The sequence below is a fragment of the Harpegnathos saltator genome, unplaced genomic scaffold (assembly GCF_003227715.2).
Source record: "Harpegnathos saltator strain DR-91 unplaced genomic scaffold, Hsal_v8.6 scaffold104, whole genome shotgun sequence".
Taxonomy (NCBI): domain Eukaryota; kingdom Metazoa; phylum Arthropoda; class Insecta; order Hymenoptera; family Formicidae; genus Harpegnathos; species Harpegnathos saltator.
The window spans coordinates 225,194-251,261 of NW_020229878.1; the positions used below are offsets into that span (position 1 = coordinate 225,194).

At 38.2% G+C, this 26,068-nt stretch overlaps 4 protein-coding genes across 6 annotated transcripts; 2 read left to right on the plus strand and 2 right to left on the minus strand.

Moving 5' to 3' along the window:
- Positions 1-689: 689 nt before the first annotated feature.
- Positions 690-5,836, plus strand: Cap-G (Chromosome associated protein G). The gene is made up of 7 exons (XM_025299748.1): positions 690-909; positions 1,262-2,058; positions 2,482-3,016; positions 3,437-3,739; positions 3,810-4,157; positions 4,244-4,756; positions 5,610-5,836. The coding sequence occupies exons 1-7, from the start codon at positions 802-804 to the stop codon at positions 5,724-5,726; spliced, it is 2,721 nt and encodes a 906-aa protein (XP_025155533.1). The 5' UTR covers positions 690-801; the 3' UTR covers positions 5,727-5,836.
- A 739-nt stretch (positions 5,837-6,575) lies between these two features.
- On the plus strand, positions 6,576-9,346 carry LOC105182386 (60S ribosomal protein L7-like). Its single transcript, XM_011139764.3, has 6 exons — positions 6,576-6,697; positions 7,135-7,255; positions 7,359-7,534; positions 7,653-7,900; positions 8,169-8,266; positions 8,731-9,346. The coding sequence occupies exons 1-6, from the start codon at positions 6,687-6,689 to the stop codon at positions 8,839-8,841; spliced, it is 765 nt and encodes a 254-aa protein (XP_011138066.1). The 5' UTR covers positions 6,576-6,686; the 3' UTR covers positions 8,842-9,346.
- A 2,681-nt stretch (positions 9,347-12,027) lies between these two features.
- tapas (tudor domain-containing protein 7 tapas) lies at positions 12,028-20,447 on the minus strand. 3 transcript variants are annotated; one of them, XM_011139763.3, is made up of 17 exons: positions 20,104-20,447; positions 18,931-19,045; positions 18,533-18,753; positions 17,738-17,886; positions 17,522-17,627; positions 17,166-17,429; positions 16,961-17,098; positions 16,519-16,860; positions 16,153-16,350; positions 15,818-16,075; positions 15,086-15,328; positions 14,096-14,446; positions 13,772-13,989; positions 13,192-13,387; positions 12,978-13,090; positions 12,754-12,905; positions 12,028-12,587 (listed from the first exon to the last, which is right to left on the minus strand). In XM_011139763.3, exons 2-17 carry the CDS (start codon positions 19,004-19,006, stop codon positions 12,337-12,339), a joined length of 3,276 nt encoding a protein of 1,091 aa, XP_011138065.1. In that variant the 5' UTR covers positions 19,007-19,045; positions 20,104-20,447; the 3' UTR covers positions 12,028-12,336. The 3 variants fall into 3 exon arrangements, with proteins under 3 accessions (XP_011138065.1, XP_011138064.1, XP_025155538.1); XM_011139762.3 differs by lacking the exon at positions 20,104-20,447 and adding an exon at positions 19,476-20,089; XM_025299753.1 differs by lacking the exon at positions 18,931-19,045.
- Positions 20,448-21,701: 1,254 nt separating this feature from the next.
- On the minus strand, positions 21,702-25,773 carry pAbp (poly(A) binding protein). The gene is made up of 4 exons (XM_011139761.3): positions 25,069-25,773; positions 23,617-23,927; positions 22,571-23,513; positions 21,702-22,232 (listed from the first exon to the last, which is right to left on the minus strand). The coding sequence occupies exons 1-4, from the start codon at positions 25,259-25,261 to the stop codon at positions 21,790-21,792; spliced, it is 1,890 nt and encodes a 629-aa protein (XP_011138063.1). The 5' UTR covers positions 25,262-25,773; the 3' UTR covers positions 21,702-21,789.
- Between the last annotated feature and the right edge of the window lie 295 nt (positions 25,774-26,068).

Sequence of the window (26,068 nt, forward strand, 5' to 3'; positions counted from 1 at the left end):
TTTTTCTACAGATGAACGACGACGACGATTATAAAAGTGTAATGTATTATCACGTTAAGTATCTAAACTTTTCTGTACTTATTTTAGCTCAAGCAGCCGAGAAGTGGCAGAACGGTATGAGACTTTTATGTTTGTCTCAACCCGCTCTGTTATGAGACACCCGCCTGTATATAACCCGCGTGTTGCAAAACAATTTTTACAGAGCTCGTGGAAATATAGACTGGATTAAAATAAATATAAAAATCCCATAGAGTTTTTCGATATTCGTAACGTAAAAAAAAAAGTTTATTAATTACAGAAATCTGACGAGTAAGCGCGCGCCGAGATACGAATGGATGGAGAAGAGCTTCGCAGCAGCCGCTCGGGCCACAGCCCGCAACGCGGCCTAATCGATCCAGCAACTATCGATGGCTTGCGTGAGGCCCTGAGAGGGTAGAGATGCGATCGAGGTAAAACACGAATAGAGGCGCGTGTCTTTCCTCTCGCCGCGCACCGGCAATAGCTGCTACCTGTATTATCTTGAGCATAACTATAGGAGTCGGTATTATCATCGCTCTTCAATTACCTCCGGCAATTCCCTTGGGCCCCCTTGGTCAATATGAAAATTTTCATTCCAGGGTCGACAGTCTTTATTTTACTTCGTCGATGATGCACTACAGTGCAATGAGTGCAATTCAATGGAGTACGACGGCTCCGCATGTTGGCAATTGTCGATCAATAAATTCAAGATACGTAACCGTCACGACTTTATGTATGTGGTGTTAAAATTCAAATTAAATTTTTTCATACTAATATACAGATATGGCACGTGCGGTAGAGAATGATATGAAAAATATATTTTACAATGTGCAGTTTAACAAAACAAACCACTCGCTATACACAAAAAAGCTTATGAAACTATATCAGAGGGTGAGTCCGAATTACACTATTTTTCGTTAGATGGATTTTAACTTCGGTTTAATCTTCTCCTCTTTAAAATATCTTTAAAATAGCTTCAGTTTTGAATGAATATGTGTCATGAATATATGGGGCATATTATAGTGATTTATAAGTATTTAGAATTACCTTGAAATAGAACGAAAAAAAAAGAAAGAACATACACGTGAAGTGCTACAAAGTAACCTCTGTTGCTCGAGCAGTTGTTTATCCCATTTAAGCAAACATTCAATAAACTTTAAATGAATGTTATTAAATAAACCTTAAATAAATTGTAAATGAATCTTCAATTAAATTTGTTTGTAATTGTCTTATTTTCTTTTAGACTAATTTAGATACATTCTCAAAATGTTTCATATCATGCTTGAAAGTGCCTCTTACAATGGCTCAAGAGCATCCACGTATTATAAACACATTGGAATTCTGTGCTAAATTCTCCATGAGCCTGTATTCCTGTGCAGAAAGTGAATCTATAGAACCGATGAATCCATTTCTCAATAAATTGTTCACATTCTTGTTGTCTAGTGATAATGCAAAAGATAAGGCAGTAAGATATCGAATCTGTCATTTTTTGAATATGCTTTTAAACTCTATGGGCGATCATGCTTTCATTGATGACAGCTTATGCGATGAAATTACAATCAGAATGATGGATCGATTGATGGATAAATCTCCTAAAGTTAGAGCGCAGGCTGTTTTTGCTTTGCACAGATTACAAGAGCCGTCTAATGATCAGTGTCCTATAATAAAAATGTATTTATTTCATCTATATAAAGATCCAAAGCCTGAAGTTCGCAGAGCAGTTCTTGCAACAATGAGCAAGAATCAGAAAACTTTACTAGCTGCTTTGAAAAAGACACGTGATATTGATGACTCTGTACGTAAAATGGCATATGAATTTATCAGCAAAATTACAATACGTTCGTTGACAATTGAACAAAGAGAACGTTTGCTAAAAGATGGTCTTAAAGACCGATCTGATAGTGTCAAAGTCTGTGTAAGCAAAGTCTTATTACCAACATGGCTACGATACTATAACGGAGAATACATAAAACTTATACATGGTCTGGATGCTGGAATAGGGACAGAAGTTGCAGTATTAGCTTTACAAGCGTTATTCAAGTAAGTCTAAAAAAGGAAGTAAGCAAAAGTAGCGTAGAGAAATTCTATGTATTAACTACCGCTGTCAGCATAAATTGGACAATTTCTATATCTAAATACTCATATTTCCTATTCGGTATCCAAATGTTTGAGTATTATTCAAATATTTGGTATAATTATAAATAATAACCTGTTAATATTTGTGTTTTTAATTATGTAATAGTTAGTTTTGTATGTGCTGATTTTGTCTGTTTCCTTTTTCTGAAATATTATTCATACTAATTATACTTTAATAATTTTCAAAATAATCATCTACCTAAGAAATACTCGAAAAGCTTAGTACTTAAGTTAGTATATTCAGTTTGTACCTGAGTATTCAGATATTTAAATATTAACTGTACACTAATTAAAAATTTATTCACATCAAGTAATCTTCTTTTTCAGAAACACTGATGTAAAAACTTTGTTGGAGCAAGTACCAATAAATAAAAATATAAAATTAATCCCATTGTCTAGTTTGTCGTGCGAAAATACCTTATATTGGAAGTGTGTCATAAATCATCTCCATAATTTGTCTTGCACAGAAGAGTTGGACTTAGTCATTCCAGAATTATCCGCTTTTTGTAATTACATATGTGAATTTATCGCTTTCATATCGTCTAAGCAGTATGAAGAATGGGAAAAGCAGCATCACAAATTTATTCTTTTACAACTATTTGAGATAACTGAAAAATATGATCTCTCAGACGAAGTTGGGAGAAAAAATCTGCAGAAAATAATAATAGATGCTCTGATGAGCGATCATTGCTGCAATAAGATAATTGACTGTATAGTGCACCAGCTGGATAAGGTGGTGCCGAATATTAGTAATATGCTGGACTTAGTAGCCAATGTCATTAGCGAGACCAGATTACCTTTGAAAGAAAGTACATCCACTCAACAAGCACCTGAAGAGAAGCAAGAGAGCAATATTATGCAGGTGCATGCAAAGACTTGTTAATGAATTCAACATTGTTATATAGATAAATTCATCTAATTTCGTTAACAGTTAATTTAGGCCGATGAGAAGGCGCAAAAATGTTGATAATAAACAATTATTTTGACTGGATACTAATGTCAATGATGGACATTGTACACGCGGAGATTTCTCTTTAGTCTTAAGGCTTCTGAGTGTTCCTCAGTGCAATACCGAAGCTTCGACAGTATTCAACAGAAGCACGTAGTGCTGTTAGAAGTATATGTACAGTAGTGCAATATTAATTGTAAGCAGTACTACTGCTCGTAAACATTATATTACTCTAGTCCTTTTGCATTCTTATTGGCCTAAATTAATTCCTAGTGATTGAACATCTGAGGATCTTGATTTAAATATTGTTGTTCAATTTCCTTTTGCCTCTAGAAAGCGCAAATGAAGGTCGACTTGATGGAACTCGAGGAGGAACTGTATGAAACAGTCAAAAAGGAGGATTTTCTGAAAGCAGACAGCATAAAAGAAAAGATTAAAACTCTGAAAGAAAAGATAAATCAACTGTCGAAAACTCCGGAGAATATAATAACCGATGATATTCGTGACGAGAAAAATGACGCAGCCACGATGACGAAGTGCCTCAACATTCTGTGTGCCACGATGCAAGTTCAGTCCATTCGCACATTGACACCTACACTCAGGAGTATGATGTCTATTGTATTGGACAGTCTCGACGTAAGTGTACCCTACATCATTTTACAATACGTTTATACAATTATTTAACATGGTAAATTATTTTTTTCAGCATCCTGACGATAATGTGCATGTGTTAGCATTAAAGGCGTTAGGTATGTACTGCATATTGGACAAGGAAATGGCTAAGAAGCATCTTATGATATTCTTCTATCAGTTTTCTGCGGAACAAGAAAATCCAGACATATGGATAATCGCTTTAAAGGGGATATTCGATCTCTTGCTCTTTTACGGCTTGGAGTATTTCGAGATCTTGCAGATTCCTGAGGAGAGATCTGGACGGAGCCGTATGCTGTACACACACGATGTCGATAGCGTTGTCTCCTTAAACGAGCGACCTGCAATAGAAGATAACAGTTGCAATTTTGTCCACATATTAACAGGATTGTTGGACAACGCGGTATAAAAATACTATCATGATTGAGTTGTACTATAATCAAACGAGAAATTTTCCATGCAGTAATTTTATCCGTTGAAAATTTGCAGAATCAGGAACTACGCACTATTGCAGCGGAAGGTCTCTGCAAGCTATTACTCAATCGGCGGATTAGCAGTAGTAGCTTGGTGTCGCGCTTAATAATTTTATGTTACAATCCTGCTAACGCTGACGACATTTACCTGCGACAGTGTCTATGCGCTTTCTTTGATCATTTCGCGATCCGTGTGCCCGATGCTCCGGAAATGCTCGAAAGTGCATACTTTCCGACTCTACGAGTCATTTGCAATGCGCCGGATATCAGTCCTTTACAGAATATCGATACGTATCACGTGTCCAGATTTATACTGACTTCAATCAGGCGAAGCAGCCAAAAGTTCGGCAAACAAGTGTTTGACACGCATAATAATCTGGCATTCGCAATACTAGCCGAAATCTTGAATCCTGACAGTGCGATAGATCAGGAGACTCTCATCAAATCTCTGATGGTTCTGTGTGTACAATTCGAGGACGGTCCATCAAAAGGGAATTTGCAGGAAGCTATCGAAAAAGTCACAAATATGGTATGACATTTTGCACATTTTTTGTTTTATCGAATCTTTCGAGCGATTTAGTTATAGAGAATTGTCGTTATTTACCTATATCATTATCATTTTTATCGTTTATCTAATAAAGATGTTGGAATATCTTTAGATAACAATTTAGATATATATTGTAGTAATGTATAAAAGACAGTATTCTTTGGAAACACAAAATACAAGATATATGAGGACTACTCGAAAAATTAAATATATAATAAGCAGAATTAGTATCTAATCAATTTCACTGCTTAAGACTTCTGGTAACTCTCCGCGAATTTTCTGATTCTGATGACATCAAAAGCGAGTAAATGCACGTTCAAAACTCCTACAAAATACAACGAAATAAAAGACATTCACAAAATGACGATAATTGAACGAGCAGATTTGTAAAATACTCCAAACATCTTTTTTGCCATAACAATCAATAAATCAATTGATCAATAGATCGAAAAATTAATGGGAACATGCAACTTATCTTTTAATCTTATTTTTCTCATGATTCTATCAATGTTAATTTTACAGTAATTCATTGATTGTTGGAGCAAAAGTGTTCAGACTATATTTTATAGATCTGCTCAATTGAATGCTAATATCGTTTTACAAACATATTTTTTTTAATTTTTAATTAACTAATTGTAGAAGTTTCGAACGTGTATATATATATATATATATATATTTTTTTTTTCTCGCTTCCGATGTCATAAATCGAGTATGTTGTGTAGTCATGATAAATACCGTAGAATTTTAAAGATATCTTAGCATTGAAAATTAAAATGATATTTCTTAATAATTTCACATATCTTAATTTTAATTTGACATTAATAATACCTGACAGGTAAAGGAATCTGATAAACGATTACTCAAATATATCCAAGAGTTCAAAAGAAGATTGGAAACATCACCCAAAGCAACAGAAATCAATGGAAATGATGAAAATGAAAACGGAAACTAGTATGCTCTTTATTTCTTAATTGAGATTGAAGAAAATGGAGAGCCAACTTCCTTACTAATTTTCAGACGAACCAAGTAACTGATGATGCATAGATATTTGTATTATTATTTATATATGTTATAAAAATTATCATAATAAAAATAATTATGTTTACACAGAAAACGATTTTAAGGGAGCATTTTACTTCGGATGAAAAAATCTTGTCCTTTTTACACTTTTATTTTTATATTTTTAAGAATATATACCAAATGCAATTTTGTAGAACTCACAAAATTACAAAAATTATGGCCTTTTGAAGAATGTAACTATATGAGTGACATGCAAATCAAAATGTTAGTTATTTAACATACTTTGTCAGGATGTACATCAGAAAATGCAATTAACATTCTTTTCACGTATAAGTTATGTGTAATTATTATCGCAATTATTAAATTTATATCTATAAATCATACAATATTATGTATATATGAAAATTCAGTTTAGATAAAAAGTGTTAATATATATTAACATTGAATTTTTCAAACACTATACTTTTTGAATAATTTACTTCGCAAAGATTATACTTTTCAATAATAGAAAGATATGTATGGTGGGTATGTAATAATGAAGTACAGGAAACGTTAGAGTTTTTTTCAATGTAACATCTTATACAAAGTTCTTTTGATTCAAGATTTTAAAGGCAGATAAGCACTAAAATGATGAGGAAGGAAGGAAAAAATGTTCCTAATGAACATGGGTCGAAAAATTAATATTGTCAGAATTAAGAGCAATTGTTTTAATCAATGCAAGTGACTTATTTGCTTATGGTGCTTTTCTCTCTGCAATAGAAAATACTTTAGTGTACACCTTTTGCACTAGTGTAGTCGGTTCAGCAATGGAAACAAACCTCAAATAACACGTTTTTGTACGTAAGGTTAAGTGAAGAGAGAGGAAAGTTGGATTTTCTTGCCATACGGAAAGATGACAGATACGTAAGTTGTTTGAGCAACTCGAAAGAATTTAGCTGCATTGATTAAACAAAATGATATCAAATACGCAAAGACATAATATCGTTTTTTTTTTTTTTTAATTTTTATGTTAACGAAACAATGAAGATCATTTGCACGGAAGTTGCGAGTACGTTATCGTCTTTTACAAAACTTGATAGTACGATTCTATTGTTAATTAATATTATGTGTTAACATTACGTTGTTGTTAATGTTAATATCACATGAAAATGCATTTAGATTTTCGACAATCACTGGTTAATATTTGTGTGAATCGTAGATATTTACATGATAAGTTAAAAGTTATACATATGTAATTGTATCTAGGATGTATTTTATAATCATTATATAATAAATTTTTGCTGTAATATACTCGTCTACTAACATTTAAATGTTTTAAGAAATCATACTTTTGTATATAGGAAAAAAGAAACTGCATCGCCGGCAAGCACCAATAAATTGCCGGCAGTACCAGAATCTGTTCTGAAAAGAAGGAAACGTCGCGAAGCGGTTAAAGCTGCTCGTTTGCAAATATCTATTAAGGTAATTGTTACACGATCATACAAAGAATTTCGCTTGTAATATGTGGTATGTTATAGACTAATCTAATTTCCCAATTTTATACAATGTTGTTTCTTCTTTACAGCAACGCGCAAATCGTTATAAGAAAAGGAAAGAAATTTTTAAAAGAGCAGAAAAATATATAAAAGAATATAAACAAAAGGAAAGAGATGAGATAAGGTTGATGAGACAAGCAAAAAACCATGGAAATTATTACATACCTGGTGAAGCCCGTCTGGCATTTGTCATCCGTATTAGAGGGTAAATGCTGATGTATTGATCTAAAATTCCTAATATTAGTCAAATTTATATCTATTCTCTGAGCTTTAAATACAATTAAAATTTATAATTAAAGTTTTTAATTGTGATCTTATTTCAGTGTAAATCAAGTTGCACCAAAGGTACGAAAAGTATTACAATTGTTCCGACTGAAGCAGATTAACAATGGCGTATTTGTTAAATTGAACAAAGCGACGATCAATATGCTACGTATTGTTGAGCCTTACATCACATGGGGATATCCTAATTTGAAATCAGTTCGTGAATTGATTTATAAACGTGGATTTGCCAAGATAAACAGGCAACGTATACCAATAATCAGTAATGCTATCATTGAAAGAAAGCTCGGTTAGTGAAACAACTATTTAGATAAGTGTAAAATTAATAATTGCAATTTAAAAAGCACTTCAGCAAGCACAGCACGATATAATTAGCATGCTTATTATATTTCCTGTAAACAGTTTGACAAATAGGAGTGTTACCTACATACAAAGACATTCCTCCTTTACAGTTTGTCAAAAATTAATATAATTTTTTAAATTAATTTTACTTAACACTTAATATTCATTGACGATCGCGCAGCAGCTCGATTTGATGAAATATATATGTTGTTTAGGTCGTTCGGGCATCATCTGTACCGAGGATTTAATATATGAGATATTCACTGTTGGGCCAAAATTAAAATATGCCAGCAATTTTCTGTGGCCATTCAAGGTATGATTAAAAGAGTTGACATAATGTACATATAAATATATTGCATTATATTATATAGATATAGCTATGGAATAATTTTAAGTTTATTAATTCCCTATGCCGTCAAAGAACAATAAGAACTTGCTGATGATTGCCTTAATATACTTGGTTTTTTTCTTTTTTTTTTTTTGCTGAATTGAACTGAACAATTGGAAAGTTGAAACTTTTCGTTTCTTTTCTCTTCAATGCTGAGTTTATATACATATGTCTCGTTCTCCACAGTAAATCTAGTGCATCTAGTAGCCAAAACGAATAATCGTAACAAGTTACAAGTTTATAATGAATTTTTTTATTTCTATTTCACAAAGTGAAGAAGGAAAAATTATAGCGTTTAATACGGTGTAATTTGTTACGATGATTTTTATATGTAATACAAATATTTATACTATATATTTATATTAAACATTTTCTTACTTTTATTATAGCTTAATACACCGAATGGCGGATGGCGTAAGAAGACCAATCATTATGTAGAAGGCGGTGATTTCGGAAACCGAGAAGATAAAATTAATGAACTTCTCAGGAGAATGGTGTAGACTCGTCAAGGTCCTCATAAAAATGTTACCATGTCCAAAATTAAGTTTTTATATGTATTATGTATATTCGTTTGCGAATATATTTGTCTTTTATCAAATTAACAACGTGACTACTTGGTTTACGTCTATGTTAAAAAAATTACTTCTTTATTTAATATATAACACATTTATTTTCTGCACGTTACAACAATTCTATTTTGATCATATTTCTTATCGCATATTTTATTGTCATGCTATAATAAACTAACGAAAATAAAACGGGACGATTTTTTTATATCAAGTAGATCCCCTTATGCGGATCCGTCAAATTGAGAAACGTGTATATACGTATTACGTTACCATAAATTCATCAACATATTATGCAAGCGAACAATGTGTCTCAAAATCGGACGAAAACTTTAATGCGTTATCAACGGACGGAAGTGTGCTTTTACAGCGAACAATCGCGTCTACTTTCTACGCGCGTGTACTTGTCTTTTGGCGACACAGCGAGTAAAAAATCAGTGACCGAACATTATCGCGACAATAGCATACGTTTTCGAATATGTAGTTTTTAATGTTGCATCAGCATCGGCATTACGAGCAACTTTGGCGGGAGGAGTGGAAGGGAAAGAGGTAGAAATTTTCGAAAACATTTCTCTTATATTTCGGAAGACCGTATTATTCGTTAATACATTTTGAAACTACTTATAAAATATTGAGTAAAAACATGCTTTCACACATGAGTCCCACATGAAACCGATATTCCAAGTTGCTAATCTAATGTTCCTTGTTTATCGAAAAGACTGCCGGGACTAATATTGTCCACGAACGCAAGGAACAAAAGGAAGGGCTTCACTCGCATCATATAAATGTAAATGAAGAAGGCAGATATTCAAAGACGCGAGCAGGATGATCAACCAAAAGTAAATATCAAAGGCGACGACAAGCCTGCGCGACATGTCACAATCCAAGAAGAACCTATTGATGGCACGTGTTAGTATCCTAAGGAAGATATGCTTCGAGATATTGAGTAAAAACATGCTCTCGCATGTGAGCTCCGCATGAAATCGACATTCCAAGATGTTAAATCTAACGTTCCTTATTTATTATTATGAAAGTTGCCAAGAATATGCAGTCCACGCATGCTGTGAATATTAGCGATTATGAAGAACAAAGGAAACTGCGCGATATGGGGAACGAAGAACGTATAGACCTCAAAGCGACACGAGCGAGATGATGATTGGCTGCAAATATCAACGGCAACGATATCGCACGATAGTTTCCGCAGTTCAGAAGAGACGACATGGAACAAGTTCGTCTTCGTATGTTGCATCTAATAACATAAGCATGGTAAAAGCAGAACAAAGGCGCAAGTTGAGGCAATTCGAGTTGCGAAGACCTCGCAGCTCGAGCACATAAACTACGATCTAAAAATTGCAATACGATTACCGCCGAGGAAGGATCGAACTTTAATGTGTCACCAACGAACAGGAACGAAGTCATCTCCTATGAAATTGCGCGTCTCAGGCTCGACAATCACGATGCCCACTCGATTAACCGAGAGGAGAATTAGCGAAACAAGTGGATCAGAGATATCGCGCGTAAGTGCACGGAACAGACTCGACGGAAACGTATGCCACGAGGAGTACGGGCTACATGGAGGATGTCGAGGAGATGGGGCGGATGCATCGGTTTGCAGACACTTCAAGTTACAATCGATACGGAAGAGGACGTACAAAATCCCCCATCGAGCAGACTTTCAGGAACGAGAGCTCGCCAAATAGCAATGAGATCTCTCAATGAGGTCTCATATAAGTAGAAAATAAGTGAAATTATTTACAAAATGCATATTGCATAATGTATGATAATATACGATATAATTGTAAATATATTGCGCAAAATAAAAGTTTGATTTGTTCGTTTCCGAGAGGTATCACTCTTGCAGGCGTAACGACCTCCTATCTTCCTTATGAATCAACGATGAATTTCACTTGGCGGAGTTAGTTAATGACCGAGGAGATAAGTACTCCTCGAAGTGGACGCGATCGTTCGCTGTGCATGTTCCACGATGCAATTGACCAATTAGCGAAATAAGCGAAGATGTTGCGAATATACGGAGTGCACTTATATACATATAGATAAACATATTGGAAGATTTCGAGAGGAGTGATCTGTCGTATCAACGACGTAATGAATGGACGCGGTAAGAGTCCGTATATCTTGTCGAGTGAAATCTCAAAAGCAACAACTCATCACGAGGTGACGTGATAATTCGTCATAATCGAGAAATAGATAACGATAAAATGAAAATATAGAAATTTAAATTATTAAGAATGCAGCAGAACATCCTTGTATCCGCGGATTCAGTTACATGCGGTTTACTGCGGCCGGGAAATATCAAGTGGAAAATCTCAGAAATAAACGATGCATAAGCCTTAAAATGTGTGTGATATTTTCCATTACTTCATCGTTCCTTGAAGATTAAGTTAAAACATCAGAAGATCCCGTTCATTTACGGGAAAGCACAAGTATATAACAATATACAATGCGTTTTATTATTTAATATTGGTAATGTCTTATTATGCGTAAATTATAAATTAAACGTTATCATCATATAGTGACATGTGAACGAAAAACGACTTGGACACAGGAGCCGCTATCATCCACGGATACAGGAGGTGGGACTGTATATAGAAATGCATATATATAAGCCTCGATATTCTCCTTTTCTTTTATTACTGTTAGAATAGAGGAGAGATGGAACTGAAATGCTGCTCTACGGTTGTTACATATGTACAACGAATCTACTTATGTATACGTGTATATGTATGTGACATATGTATATGATGTAAGAGAGAGAGAGAGAGAGAGAGAGAGAGAGAGAGAGATATATATATATATATATATATATATGTGTATATATACTTAAATATATGTATATTTAAATATGGAATGTTGTTAATGAATATATGCACAGTATTACGCACAGCCAATACTGCTTTCTCCATCATGAAACGTAAACAGTGAAACTCAAGAAAGTATAACGTAACACGTAACCCCCTACAAGCTATTATCAAAAATACAAACAAAAAGTTCTGATAAAACTTGGCGTCTCCGTAAATAAACTACACACGTTACAACTTCAACTAATTACAACTTTAGCAAACATCTTCGATGAGTTGACAACAAAACAGCACATGAGGATGCAATTGCAAACATAAGGCTTTATATGAGAATACAATAATAACAAATAAAATAATTACCCTTTGTGAAAAATAAAACTCTATTACATATCAGAATTTGTGTGTGCGCTATGTTATTAAAGAAAAAAAAGAAAAAAAAAACCAACCCATTCTCTCGGACAATGAAATATACGATTGCAGTCTATGTGTATACTTATACGTTATCCTTTTGTAATGTATACGAATCGCAATCACTCGTGTCATTACAGAAGGATAACAAGATACAATTACGAAAATTGCATTTCTACTCATCCTCGGTCATTGAAACGAGCTAACTAAGCGTAAGATTATCTCCTTCTTGGATAAACTTGGCACGGTTCTCCTCCACTAATAGTTTGTCAATGAATATATCCTGTTCAGTGCTAACGTCAATTAACTTCAGCCCGAGTACAGTACCGTTAACCGGCGACAAGTGGTCGAACATCGATTCGGCGACTATCGAGACGAAGTTCTTGTTCAGCACCAGATCGCGAAATCTCACGCAATCTTCGACGGTCCAATCCATGTTCATCGGTTGTATCCCTGTGTGTCGTATTTCGATAAAAATCAAGGAGAAAAAAGAAAATTATAAGACTCATCTTAGTATAATTATAAGTTAATTATAACTTATAATATATAAAGTTAATTATAAGTATAATTATAAGTTACGGAGGAAGGAGGGAGAAGTGAGAAAAAACATTCCCCTTACCGATTAGTTTTGCCTTCACAGCTTGATATGGCAACTCCAGAAATTCGCTTTTTAAGGGTTGCAGGCGGCTTGGCGGGACTATCGTCATATCTCCAAAGTCGCAGAAATATACTGATATCATGTCGTCGCTGATGATATTGGTAACATATACTCTGGAAAAGAGAACAAGTGTTATTGTTATAGTTCGACGAAAGTTGATTCATCTCGTCGTGGCCTATACGAACCTGTACCAATAATCGTCCACCCATTTTCCTGCGTAGAGCTTGCCTTCACTGACCGATTCTAATTCCGGTCCTTCGTATGCATCGCAGCACTTTTGCAAATCAGTCATCATCGCCTGAAAAACAATGAGGTCTCGGTTAGGTGTGGTAAAGAGTTTCGAATTTACTACGAGTCCTAACAAGATAAAAAGCATCAGCAATTTGGAAGTGCCCGTACCCTCATGTCACCCATGTTGTTCAGAGGTTGAACGATGAAGTGTCCTGGGTGCGAGGCCAATGCTACGTGAACGTCGAAGAAGTGGCCGATGTCCGAGATCGTAGGTGGATTCAATTTACCGGACTCGAGAATACGCGAATTCTTGTGCTCCAAACGTTTCTTGGGCTTGATGTTGTTGTTACCGTCTTCGTTAGACCTGAAGATGTAACGATAACTTGTGTTAAGTCAAGATAAGAAATCACATGTAGTTTGCTTCTCGAAAACAATCGAGTCTTAATCGATTGAAATTTCACTAAAATAAGCAAATCAGCAATTGAAGTTAATCGTCACACACGTAATTATAAATAAAATAATTGATCAATGAGATTACTAATCACGTAATTATAAATAAAATAATTTATCAATGAGATTACTAATCAGTGGGTAATTAATCAAATCAAAGTAATCGGTTAAAACGAACATTACGATGTGATCACGATTTACTCCATGTTAATTTACACGCGTTTCTGGAAAAACCTCCGAGAAACAAACAAAATCAGAGTATCTCTTGGAAGTCTTTCGTGCGTATTGTATAGATTACTTTGTCAATTCCTCGTCGTGAATCAGTGATTCATTAATGGAAGCCAACATGTTGCTCGGTTGAACCCTTTTGAAAATTTGCACTAGCGGGACTCCAGATATGACTCGGAAGACCTTTGCGATCAGCAAATCGGTATCCGAGACTAATTCGTTAAACCTCGTCACAAGTTTGTCACCATACATCGACTGATCGACATTGTAGAGAAAAACCTGCATCGCCTGTTTCGTGCGTACAAAATATGCCACAGTGTTAATTTTGTTATTGTGAAATAATATTTCTAATCGCGATAATCGCGCGCGGTGACTTGATATTTTTTTCACTCACCTGTGGTGGGATGCTCTGCAGAGCCTTCGATATTTTCTCCATATGAAGTAAGTTCGCTCGCAACGCGGTGACTGTTCGACCTAGGTCGACCAGAAACACCGTCACCAGACGTTCATTTTGAACGTCCGTCACTCTCGCCCGGTACCATTGCGAGTCCAATTGTACGAAGTACATCTTTGTGAAGTCAATCGCCCTCACTGCGGAGCTTTTCAGAACTTGCACGGGTACTTGCGACATGTTCTCGTTGCTCATGAGATTCAACAGGCACGTTTTGAAGACGGAATTCAATTGCGCGTAAACCTTGCCATGTCTGTCCATATTCGTGACGTACATCTCGACGAATTGTCCAGCCTGTGGATAAAATGAGAACGTTTCGCTCTTGGTAAAAGACATCGGAAATAAAAAAAAGCAAAGATATCACACGATAAAACAGCGTTGGAAAGTAACGCGTTAATCGTCCAGCGTTAATCGATAATTGGATTATATATATATATATATATTTTTTTATAACAGTTTTAATTTTTTTTATAATAACAAATAGTTGCTTCCACTTCGTGGAATATATATCTATATTGAATTGGTGACAGTGAATTGCAAAAAAGGAACTCTGAAAAATAAAGCAACGGAAATTATGACTCATTATTTTCTTCAGTGACAATAACAAGTCCCTTTTAAAATGAATAATGGTAACGAATTATTTTAACGATTACGGTTTTCAGAAGAAAACCGGTTGTGTGCGATTATTTTTGCAAAGGAACTCTTTCCAAATCCTGGCAATGATCGTTTTCCGCCAAGAAATTTTGTGTTCCATCAGACTACTTTGTTGACTACATATTATCTTAAAAGACATCTTGGATTATATTCAGTCAATAAAGTGGCTTTAAGTAACACAGTGTTCCTTGCTGGAAGACAGCCAAAGACAGAAAAAAGGGAAAAAAAAACAGAAAAAGAAAAAGATTGACAAACAAATGAATCTAAATGGACAATTACACTCAATTTGGACGCTGCGGCGATATTTTCTACGATTTTTTCAAAGAGGATATTATTCATGTCCACGTCATCTTCGCTACTGGTGTCGTAAAACGTCACCGTTGCGTATGTGCCGTCCTCATCGGAGGCTATGCTGTGTACTTTGACGCAGAACACCTGTTCCAAAAGCTGGCTCTCAATCTCTGCGACTATCTGACTGCAATCGCGAAATTCTTCCAATCCTTGAAGAGCCACTCGGATTGCCTGTAGCAGAGAATATGACGGGATTAATGAATATCCTCAGTGATCCGGCCTGCATCCGGCGATACACCGGCATAAGACCTGTTCTTTTCTTATAGCTAAACTAGAGCTACACTGGAATTTCGTTTCTTTTCTCTTCAACAGACTAGGTTATATCCTTGTTTCACACTCTAACGGACAAAAGTTAGTTAAAGTCAGTTAAAGACAAGGATGTGCTTCTATTCCCTCCGACGCGGAAGAGAGGGCTACGAGAAGAGCGGTTAGATCGACGTAAGCGAATAGTCTGTTAGAGATCAGATGTAAAAAGTGGATTCGACCTAAACTTTGTATTCTTAGTTGAAGTAGTGAGGTCGAATGCGATCAAAAGATCAACGTAACTTTAGTTCCGAGTATCGGAGTTGGGAATCTTCTCGATTTTAATCTTGTTTTTTTTTGTTTTTTTTTCATTCGGTGATGTGAAATGTAATCGAAAAATCAACGTAATCGAGTTACCTGGGCCGAGAGCGTACAGAATTTTTTCTCCAAGGGCTGCAACATGTCACACTTGTACTGATCGACGCAACCTTCATCAATAAAATGCACCGTAGCGAGTTTGCTTTCCGGCTCAAAGTCGATGCATTGTACTCTGTGCCAATAATCATCCTCGAAAATCGCATAGAAATCGCCGGGAATGTATGTCGACGTCGTGACGGGTTCTTTTATCTGATTATAATACTCGGTCATCTCGTTCGTCATTTCGTTAAAATTATCCTGGAAAAAAAAAAAAAAAACGCTTAACGATAAGAGGGAAAAAAGAAGCCGATAATACAACGATGTAATCTACTCACGTTGTAGTCATCGTCGACGAGCCTGACCCATACCTCGACGGTACTTATGACGCATGTTGTATATACATTCCAGAGAGTCGCTTCGGGTATCTTCAACTTTTCAGGCGCGACGGGTCCTATCGGACTCAACTGTATTTTCTCACTGGATAAACTGTTATCGGGATGCACTTCGTGGAACGGAGAGTGAACCTCTGGCCGCTGAACAAAGAATGTGTTCTCAATCTCTGTGATGTCTGTTTATACTAACGTCGATCAAACCTTTATTTGGGTTTGAGTCTTTGAAGAGACCCAGATTGAGGTTTGAAGGACATTGGTAAAAGCGAGAATAAGTGGATAATTTAGCAGTGAAAAATGAAGAATTACTACCTTTGCCGTTGGATCGGATCGACAAAGGATCGTCGAATTGCCGACGCCTTTCTCTTTATTGATATCCGCACACTCTTCGGTAATCCTCTGCCAATCTTGCGGTAAAGCCTCTCCGTATTGCTCGTTATAATATGTGGGCAATTGATGCATAAAGACGCCGCTATGATGCCTGGTTACGATCGTTAGTATGCGCTCCTTCACTAGTTTTATATCAACGGTGGTTACTTCGGGACTCGATGACTCCTTGGCTAAGTTCACTAATGCTAAACGCGCCGCGATCTTCTCGGCTTCTTCTCCGGTCTTCGCGTCTTCCGGGAAAGTATGGAATGTATGAGTTCCAACCTGCGGAATTCGATCACGATTGATAACGTATAGAACAAAAGTAAAACGAAGCCCGCGAAAGTCCGCGAAGCGTTTACAAAATATAGTATATGCGGCGTACTTTAACGCTGGCATATATGGTGATCCTTGTAGGATCAATCTTTTCTTTCTTCATGTACATTTTGTAAATCGGCGACGGTAGATCTAACGCAGTAGCACGAGTCGCCAGCTCTTTCCGCGGGTCATTGACAGGTGCAACCTGAAAGGGAATTTCAACTTCGTAGAAGAGATGCAACTTGATCAAATGATACATTAGTTATTCATACCTGTGAAATGTTAGATAACATAATAGGCGTATGGATATGTCCATTATTATTAGTCAACAACGACGAGGGGATTTTAAGCCTATCGCTTATTTTCAGGGGTTTTTGTTCTACAGTCTTTGGTTTTGAGCTTATCACAGGTGGTGGCAATGCTGCATTCTCAATTAATACTTTGTTCTCTAATCTCTCGTCAATCTTAAATTTGTTAAAACTTTGGCTCGAAGTCGAAGTCGATACGCTAGGATTAGTTGCTTTGTCTTTCAGTCTCTGCAAGCACGTCGGTATAATTAACATCAAAACAACATAAACCTCATTAAGAGCCTCAAACCGTTCAGCAGACTCGCGATCGCAGATCTTACTTTGCTAGGTGAAACTTGTGGTGTGTCCATGACAAATCTTGGTTTCTCATTATTGCGCGATAAGGGATACGGACATTGTACTATATTCTCCATGAGTGGTACAGGTCTAAAATAATATTCGTTACATATACATAAAAATACTCGTGTTTCAAACAAGGCGCAATTTACTACTTTAGCCAGTTATACATCTAAAGTTTATTTACTTTTCTAACACACCTGCTAAAGTCTGTATATAAGTTACTTCTCCCAGGTGTCGATCTAGTGAATGAATTCGAAGGACTTGGATTGTTATACCTTCCAGAATGAGGTCCGTTATTTTTAAAACCAGGTAAGTACCCTCTGGGAGTATATCGAAGAGAATTCCACTGAAAATTAATTTCATGAACAATTGTAACACTCAGCAACATGATTTAACACTGACTGCTGACTGTGTATGATTAGGGAGATCTCTCTGTTTCAGAATATATTACTGCACGACCGATAGGGAAGATTTTCGAATGATTCACCAAAAAGGCTTTCGATAAATCTCAAAAAATACAAACTTGTTCCAATTATTATCAGTGGTAAACAGATATCCTCATAGATGTAGAGTACGCTTCGCTAACAAGAGAAATAGATATATTCCTTATAAATCTTGTAAATCTTGTAATAGCATAAACCTATTCGTTTTAAAAGTCACCACACTCATAAAAATACTAAATTGTGTGGCCAAATTTTTACTTTCATGTACTTTGTATAGGTTACATGAAATATAAGATAATCATTATTTTATCATTTGGAACTACTTGTATGACGGATACTTAAATTTAAAAATGTTACTGCACGATATTTCTGCAAAAAATGTACAGTAAGCAATGTATAGACAGGCACAATTCGGCAGACACAGTCGGCAATGTGTTAATCTTAAGCTTTGCTTATGTCACAGAAAGTGAGACATAAAATAGCTTATGTAATAATGGTATGACCGACAACAAAATTTTAAACAAGTACAGTACACCGATAGATCATTACTTTTTTGGTCTGTGGTTTTCGTCGTGTCTTTCGTCGAGATACTTGATGTGAAATTAATTTTGTAAGATGAGCTGTTGTCCTAGTAGGTAATGCATCAACATACAATTCTCCACTCCTATTGGTCACTGTAATATCAGGTATATTACGTATAAAGGCTTCGATTGTCGAGTATCCAAAGTTTCTATATGGTAAGGGCTCTCCCGTGATCATATGATAATCCGCTGTAAAGCAACAGAATTGATTCTTGTATCATTTTTAAAATCAACAAAAGCTGTGAGCAGCTGTGGCACAAATTTGACTGAAAGGATCATAAAAAGAGAAAGAGAATTAATTATACTTTACATATAAAATTGAGAGAGTTTAGTTCAACAATAAAGTAATTTATTTCTCGTGCATACCCTTCAAATTGTCCAACTTTACACCACCTTTGCATGATATCAGGCATGACCGCAAAATTTTCACAATTTCGTCCATTTTATCACTTTCTTTTCGCAATATCACCTGTTAATGTATCTTACAGAAGGAAAAAAAATGTATTCAATCATGTATAATTATAGTATTCTTTAGTCTTTTTAAATATATGGATTAATCTTGTCAATATTTGGATACGCAGAAATCTCAAGTATTAGGTATTCAAGAATTAGTCAGGTATTTTAACACGATACCAAAGTTGCATTTGATATGAACTTGGATATCGTGTCTTATCTGGGATGAAAATTAGCTAAATATTTAAATACAGATAACACATCTGGTATATTTTTCATCAATAACATTGTGCTATATTACTGACTTTTTTTTCTTTTACTGTATCATATATATAATCGAAGATAATCTTGTACAAATTTATATTGCTGTATGAAATACACACTACCTAGCTTTAAAGGAAATAAAGAAATGACAACAAAAGAAAGATGTACCAGTATGATTTATATTGTTTGGTTACCTCTGTGGCCTAGATGTTCTGCTGTTGACTTTTGTTTATTTACATACGCAACATTTCACAATCATCTCGCGGATGATATAATAATATACGGAGTATACGATATTCAAGATTAAACACTTTATTCTAATGATTTGCCAACTACTTCGTTCGATGACCCGTTTGAAAAAGTAACATCGTACCGAGCACGAACCTTACCGCGGGAAGAACTTCGACACGCGTACGAGAGAACGGACAATGAAAGATTTCTACCGTTCTTTAGATTAAGATCTAGCAATTCGTCTTCGCGCCGTTAGGTCCGACGGTAGGAGCCGAAAAAAGTTAATGCCGGTCTTCGCATCGACACACAATTCGCAGCTACAAATTTATTACCATATGTCTGAATTTAGATCAGTCGTTCGCCCGTGAACGAGAAAGATCGCGAGATCAACTCGGTAATTACACGAGACACGACGAATCACGATAAGTGCGACACATAACGGTGATTCGCGATCGAGATCGTAAGCATAACTGTGGTGAGTTATCGTCGTTGCGATCCTAGCTGGCCGAATTTCTCGTCGGGCCAACTCCCCAGCGCGCAGAGTCAATCGAGGCCATTGTAAATAGAGGACACATACATGCGGGAACGTACCTGTCGTCACCGCCGTCACCGCCGTCACCGCCGCCGCCGCCGCCGCCGCCGTCGCCGCCGCGCCGTCGCCTCTGGCCACCTCTTCCTCCTCACGCGCGGCCGAAATCGTTGTGTTAGGCGACGAGTTGATATGTATTAACAATTTTTTTTCTCTCTCTCTCTCTCTCCCTCCCTCGCCTGCGTGAAACGTCGTTCGCTGAATGTTCGGACAATGCCCAACTAAATTTCTTTATTCTACCTCCTTGTGACGACTCCTCGTGACTAAACTGCACAACTGCCCCCCACAATTGTCGATGTTTCGTGAAGCGACGTTTTTTTTTTTCATTACGAGGGATAGCCCGGGAGAGACCTGCTGCTGTCTCACTCCATCTCGCCGCGAGCGACGCGACAACCTATCGGCACGCCGAAGTGGGTCGCGGCGCTACCAGCTGACCAATCGCGCTCATCGCGGAAGTGCGAGGTAGCAATTAAATAAAGAGAAAGAGAACAAAGGGTTTTTCCCGCCGTACCAAGTCGCGCTATGTCCTGGGACCGCGCGTTTTTTCAAACGGAGGAACTTCTGGTCTCCTCTGTACTGTTATTAATCTTTCATACGGTCCTTTTCTTCTCGATACTTCTGATCGTTGTGATCAGATAAAGATTGAAAGAAAAACATAAATATCGGACGTTTGCTTCCCCAAAGTTTAATTCGCGAATTGTTTTGTTTTATAATTTGAAAGTTAAAGTGGCCGTCTCTTCTTCGTCGTATCTTTTCTATATTATTTAAAATTTTATGTATTTATATAATTGTTTTTGTTTATTCATTTAAGCTTTATCTTTCACGTTTTCATTATATTTGGTTCGCTCTTGTTGCAATAAAAAAAGTCAATTCCATACGAAGGAGACTCGAGGAATTTTTCGTTGTGTGACATCGTCGTCGATCCACATTTATATCCTTCAATAAGCATAAAATATTTTAATTTGCGACCGATGTTACTCGACCGAGTGTCTGAGCGCAGAGATCCACCATGACTTACTTGAGAAATTGAAACGATATACTGTTTTTCTCTCGTGAAGAATTTGTTATTCTTATACGTCTCAAAGTCAATATCAGAATGACGCAAAATGTGCCAAGTCAGGTGGATCATATCCACTTTCCGCGTAAGTTGTAACAAGAGCACAGGAGCGAGTGTCGCAGTTCGCTCTCTCTCTCTCTCGTATTCTTACCCAGAACTCATTTATTCGCCTTACAGATACGCTTCCACAGTGATAAAAGAGTGACCGATGAAAGGTGAGGTAAACAACAAAGAGATCACGAGACACTGTGCTGTATAGATTGAAAGAAAAATTTATTATTTATTTAAAAACTTTAGAAGAAAAACCCTTTCACGATCAGCTTTCAAATCAATAGTCACATTTCACATTCCAGTTAACTCCAACTATTTTTATCAATGTACGTGACGATCAGTCTCGAGTCATCGCCGTTCGAAAAATCTTAAAAGTAAATTTACATTGAAATCGATTAAATTGCGCAATGATAGAGAGAGATAGCAAGAGAGAGGGGGGGGGGAAGAGAAGAGACACAAAGAAAAAGAAAAGAGAAAAAAAAGAGAGAAAAATAAACGAAGAAAACATTCTTTTCAATACATTATAAGCTCAACTGAAAGGGTTCGCGGATTCTCGGGACTTCTTTCTGCTGAGGAGTTCTTATTCCTTTTTGGGTTGATTCGCCTGCTTGGCCTGATGGGCTTGCAGCACGGCCACGGCCTCCTCGACCTTGGCCTTCAGTGACTCGCTGTGCTCCAGCATGTGCAGAAGCTCGGAGTTGTCGATCTCCAGGAGCATGCCGGTGATCTTGCCGGTGAGTGCCGGATACATACATTGTATCAGCGGGAACAGACGTTCGCCCAGCATCTGCTTCTGTTCCTGAGGCGGAGCGGCTGCCAACATCGACGCGGTGAGTGGCTCCTGGCCTTGAATATGTACTGCCTGCTGTACGGGGGCTTGGGCGGGCATCGGCATCGTCTGCGGCGGGTTGCGCATGTTCGCGGTGTATTTGTAATTGGATGGACGGCTCTGCGGCGAAACTCCGACCGCCGGTCCGGCCATAGATCGGCTTTGCATGTTCGCACCACCAACCGCTTGTTGACCTGTTGAGCGTAGAAAACGATTAACATGTTTGTTTCTTGAAATTCTCCTCACGAAACGGTCGTTCACAAAGCTGCGCGATTGCGCCAAGTTCGATTGACGTTCTTCACCAGGTTAAACTACGCTTGACTCGCGGAGTCTCGAGGAAAAGGGAAGAAGTTGAATTTAGATCGATCCCTCTCGTCCGAGAAATAAATTATAAACTACGTCTACGTAAATTCGTAGAACCAAATTATATAACTCGTGATAAAATTACGAAAATCGTAGCAATTACTACAATTCCAAAACCTCAAATTATAGTTTGGAGTTGGAATTATAAATTTTCTTGCAACTCACACACCTGTGATAGGTCTGGCGGACAGAGTATTGCGCATAGCGCCAGCTTGAGCGGCAGGAGCGCGCGGTGCTGCTCTGAACGGAGCTTGCATTGCGAATCCGGAGCTGCCAGTCTGCGCGTTCGGTCGCACCTGGTTCGGTTGTGCCGGCCAACGTGGCGTGGCGCGAATCTGTGCCATCTGCGCGGGCCCGTAGAATCGTTGCGGCTGTGGCAACGTGGGCACAAAGTAACTACCAGCGTTACCGGGCTGGAATATCTGTCCCATTTGCTGCATGCGGACATTCGCCATGCGTTGCATGTACTGGGAAGCGAGATGAGCCTTGCGATCCTCCTTGCGCTGCGCTAGAGCGACGTACAACGGTTTAGACCCGACAATACGGCCGTTCATTTCTGTGACAGCCTTTGTAGCTTCCTCCGGTTGCGAGAAACACACGAATCCAAACCCTTTGCTACGTCCCTCCTCCATCATGACCTTCGCGGACGTAATCGTGCCAAAAGGCGTGAACTCCTTGCGCAAACGCTCGTCGTCAATCGTATCATCCAAATTCTTTACATAGAGGTTCACACCCTGGTAGCGATTTAGCCGCTCTATCTTCAGCTGTTCGAATTTACGTTTCAGTTCTTGTTGTCGCTCAGCCTTCTTCTGGGCGCGTCCCACGTACATGTATTTACTGTCGGCGATCTCCTTGCCGTTTAGATCCTGCACCGCTCGTTCGGCGGCGTCCGGATCCTCGAACGCGACGAAACCGAAGCCACGTGACTTACCGTCATCCTTATTCATCACCTTGTGGCTGGTAATGGTCCCGTATTTCTCGAACATCTCCTTCAGCTTGTCGTCGGTCATGTCCTCACCGAAGTTCTTCACGTAAACGTTGGTGAAGAGTTTGGCCTTTTCGCCCAACTCCTTCTCGCGTTCTTTGCGTGGGATGAACTTGCCGACGTACACCTGTTGCATGTCGGGGAACAGAAGAACATTAAATGTCGATCGATGCTTATTCAAAGAACAAAAGAGAAGGAGAGCGGGGGGGGGGGAGAATATTCGTTCGTACCTTCTTGCCATTCAGCAACATGCCATTGACTTTATCAATGGACTTGTTTGCGGCTTCCTCTGTTTCAAAGTGGACAAAGCCGTAGCCCTTGGACGCGCCTGACTCGTCTTGAGCAACTTTGCAACTCAATATGTTGCCAAACGCAGAGAATGTATCGTACATCGCTTTATTGTCTATGTTTTTATCTAGATTCTTGATAAAGACGTTTCCGACGCCCGATTTCCGAAGGGACGGGTCACGCTGAGACCACATGATTCGAATAGGCCGTCCCTTTATCATGTCAAAATTCATTGTATCAAGGGCGCGTTCAGCTGAAACACACAATAAATGAGATAAATAAAAGAGATAAATTCACGCATGTGTGTGTGTGTGTGTACAAATACTGCTGCGATTATGCAAAATAAAATTTAAGATGAATCTGAAGGAACTAAAAACAAGAAGCGGACTAAGACCAAAAGGCTTGTTCTTGTCAGCCAAACTAGCGTTGCACCAAAGGAAATTTCATTCCTTTTCCCTTCAACATTGTTCTTTTCAAAGAGTACCGTACCGTACTTGATTGTCGAGTTCCATGGTAATTTATTAAATATTAAATATTAAATATTAAAAGAATACCAAGCTACATATTTATTTTACTTGACAAGCAAACAGTGCAGTCTAGTTCAATGGGAAAAAAAACAGACCTTGAGAAAATGCAAACAAGCGAAGCAAAGATACGAAGAAGACGAAGGAGGGAAAGAAAAGTGAAAGGGCAAGGGAAAAAAAAAAGATTTATATATGACAAAGGGAGAGAAGGAAAACACAGAGTGAAATATTTACTTTTTCACGACACAAGCATTGCGTCATAATATTGCGAAAGTGCTGCGCATCGTTCTCGGCTTGAAACGTGCCAGCCATGCTGCCCATGGAGAACAGATTCGCTTCGCGTCGTATTTTTCAGAATTTTCATTTTCTCGCGTGCTACGGTCTCGGCTTTCGATCTCGCGCATATGGAGCATAGGGAAAGTGTAGACAGTGCGAGCGGAACGGATGGCCATCGTTCCACGGAAGCAATTAAAGTTGCACAGTGGCGACATATCTGTTTGCCTATGATCGACACAAAACGGAATAAGACCTTTATCCTTCGGCCTTCCCTCCCCTCCACTTTCATTCTCTCTCTCTCTCTCGCTCTCTCTCTCTCTTTCTCGTGTGCACTCATCGTTGTCTATCCTTGTCGCTCTCGCTCGAACCCGTTTGACCGTTAACCACCACCATTTTGTAACGACGACACGCGAATTCAACATGGATGCCACAATGGTGGACACGCAGCGCAATGCGAAGCACGTGTGAGAGGCATGTTACACAGCGGGCGGCCATTCGTGGACGCGCGCTCGTGTACACGTAGATATGAGTGACGACAATGATAAAATCATGACGAAAGCGAGAAAGAAGACGATAAGGACCATGATGACTCACCGTCAGCCGGTTGCTGAAAGTTGACGTATGCGTAGCCGAGCGAACGGCGGGTGATCATGTCACGGCATACGCGTATCGACAGCACGGGTCCAGCCGACGAGAACTTCTCGAACAGCATCGCCTCAGTGATGTCGGTATGCAGATCGCCCACGTAGAGCGAAGCCATGGGATAATTGGGCGCTCCCGGATTCATGGTCGCGGCGGAGGGTCGTGCTGCTTCGACGTGCGCTCACTTCTTTTTCCCGGAAGAAAATTCGATCGCTACCCTTTTTTGCCTCTCGCGCGAGGGTTTTCTTCGCTTCGCCCCTCCTAGCTTCGTCGTCTTCTTTCTCACAATATGGCTCGCTCTTCTTCCAGCCACGTTCAACGGCTCGTCGCCTGAGCTTTCTTCTTCCTCGGTTGCTTCTTGCTGCTTCTTTCCTCGTTGCCTCGTTGATAAGGATGCCTAGGCGCGAGCAGACTATCCTTACTGATTTTTTTCACCCCACTTTCTCTGTTACCTGAGGTTGCACGGTTTTTCGCCTACGGTTTTGCGATTTTTTTGTATGCGTTTTTTCAGAGGTTTTATGATTTTTTTGGATTTTTATAGGAGAGTTATTTCACGGATGGAGATGGGTTGTGTGGCCTATTTTCTGTGGAAAGAGGATACACAACCACACGTGAAGAAAACTCTACTTTTAGTGAGGCAGAGGCCGTCGTGGGCTTACTACGCCTGCTTATATACCGCTGACGCAGAACGCCTGTCGTACGCTCCAGTAAAGTAGTACCGTTTCTCAGCGCCATCTGTCGAGCATTCTCGATCTAGGGACTTCACCCAATGGGTGAGTGTCTTTTCATGCTCTAATTTTCTAATTTTTAAGCGGTGCTGCTTAACGATCGGGCAAATGAATCTTTATTTTCAACAGTTATGAGTCAACGGCTAATGAAAGGACCATTTATTTTCACTTAGCATGATTTAATGCTTTAATCTAAGATGAATCGAATTTGAAAGACGTACTTG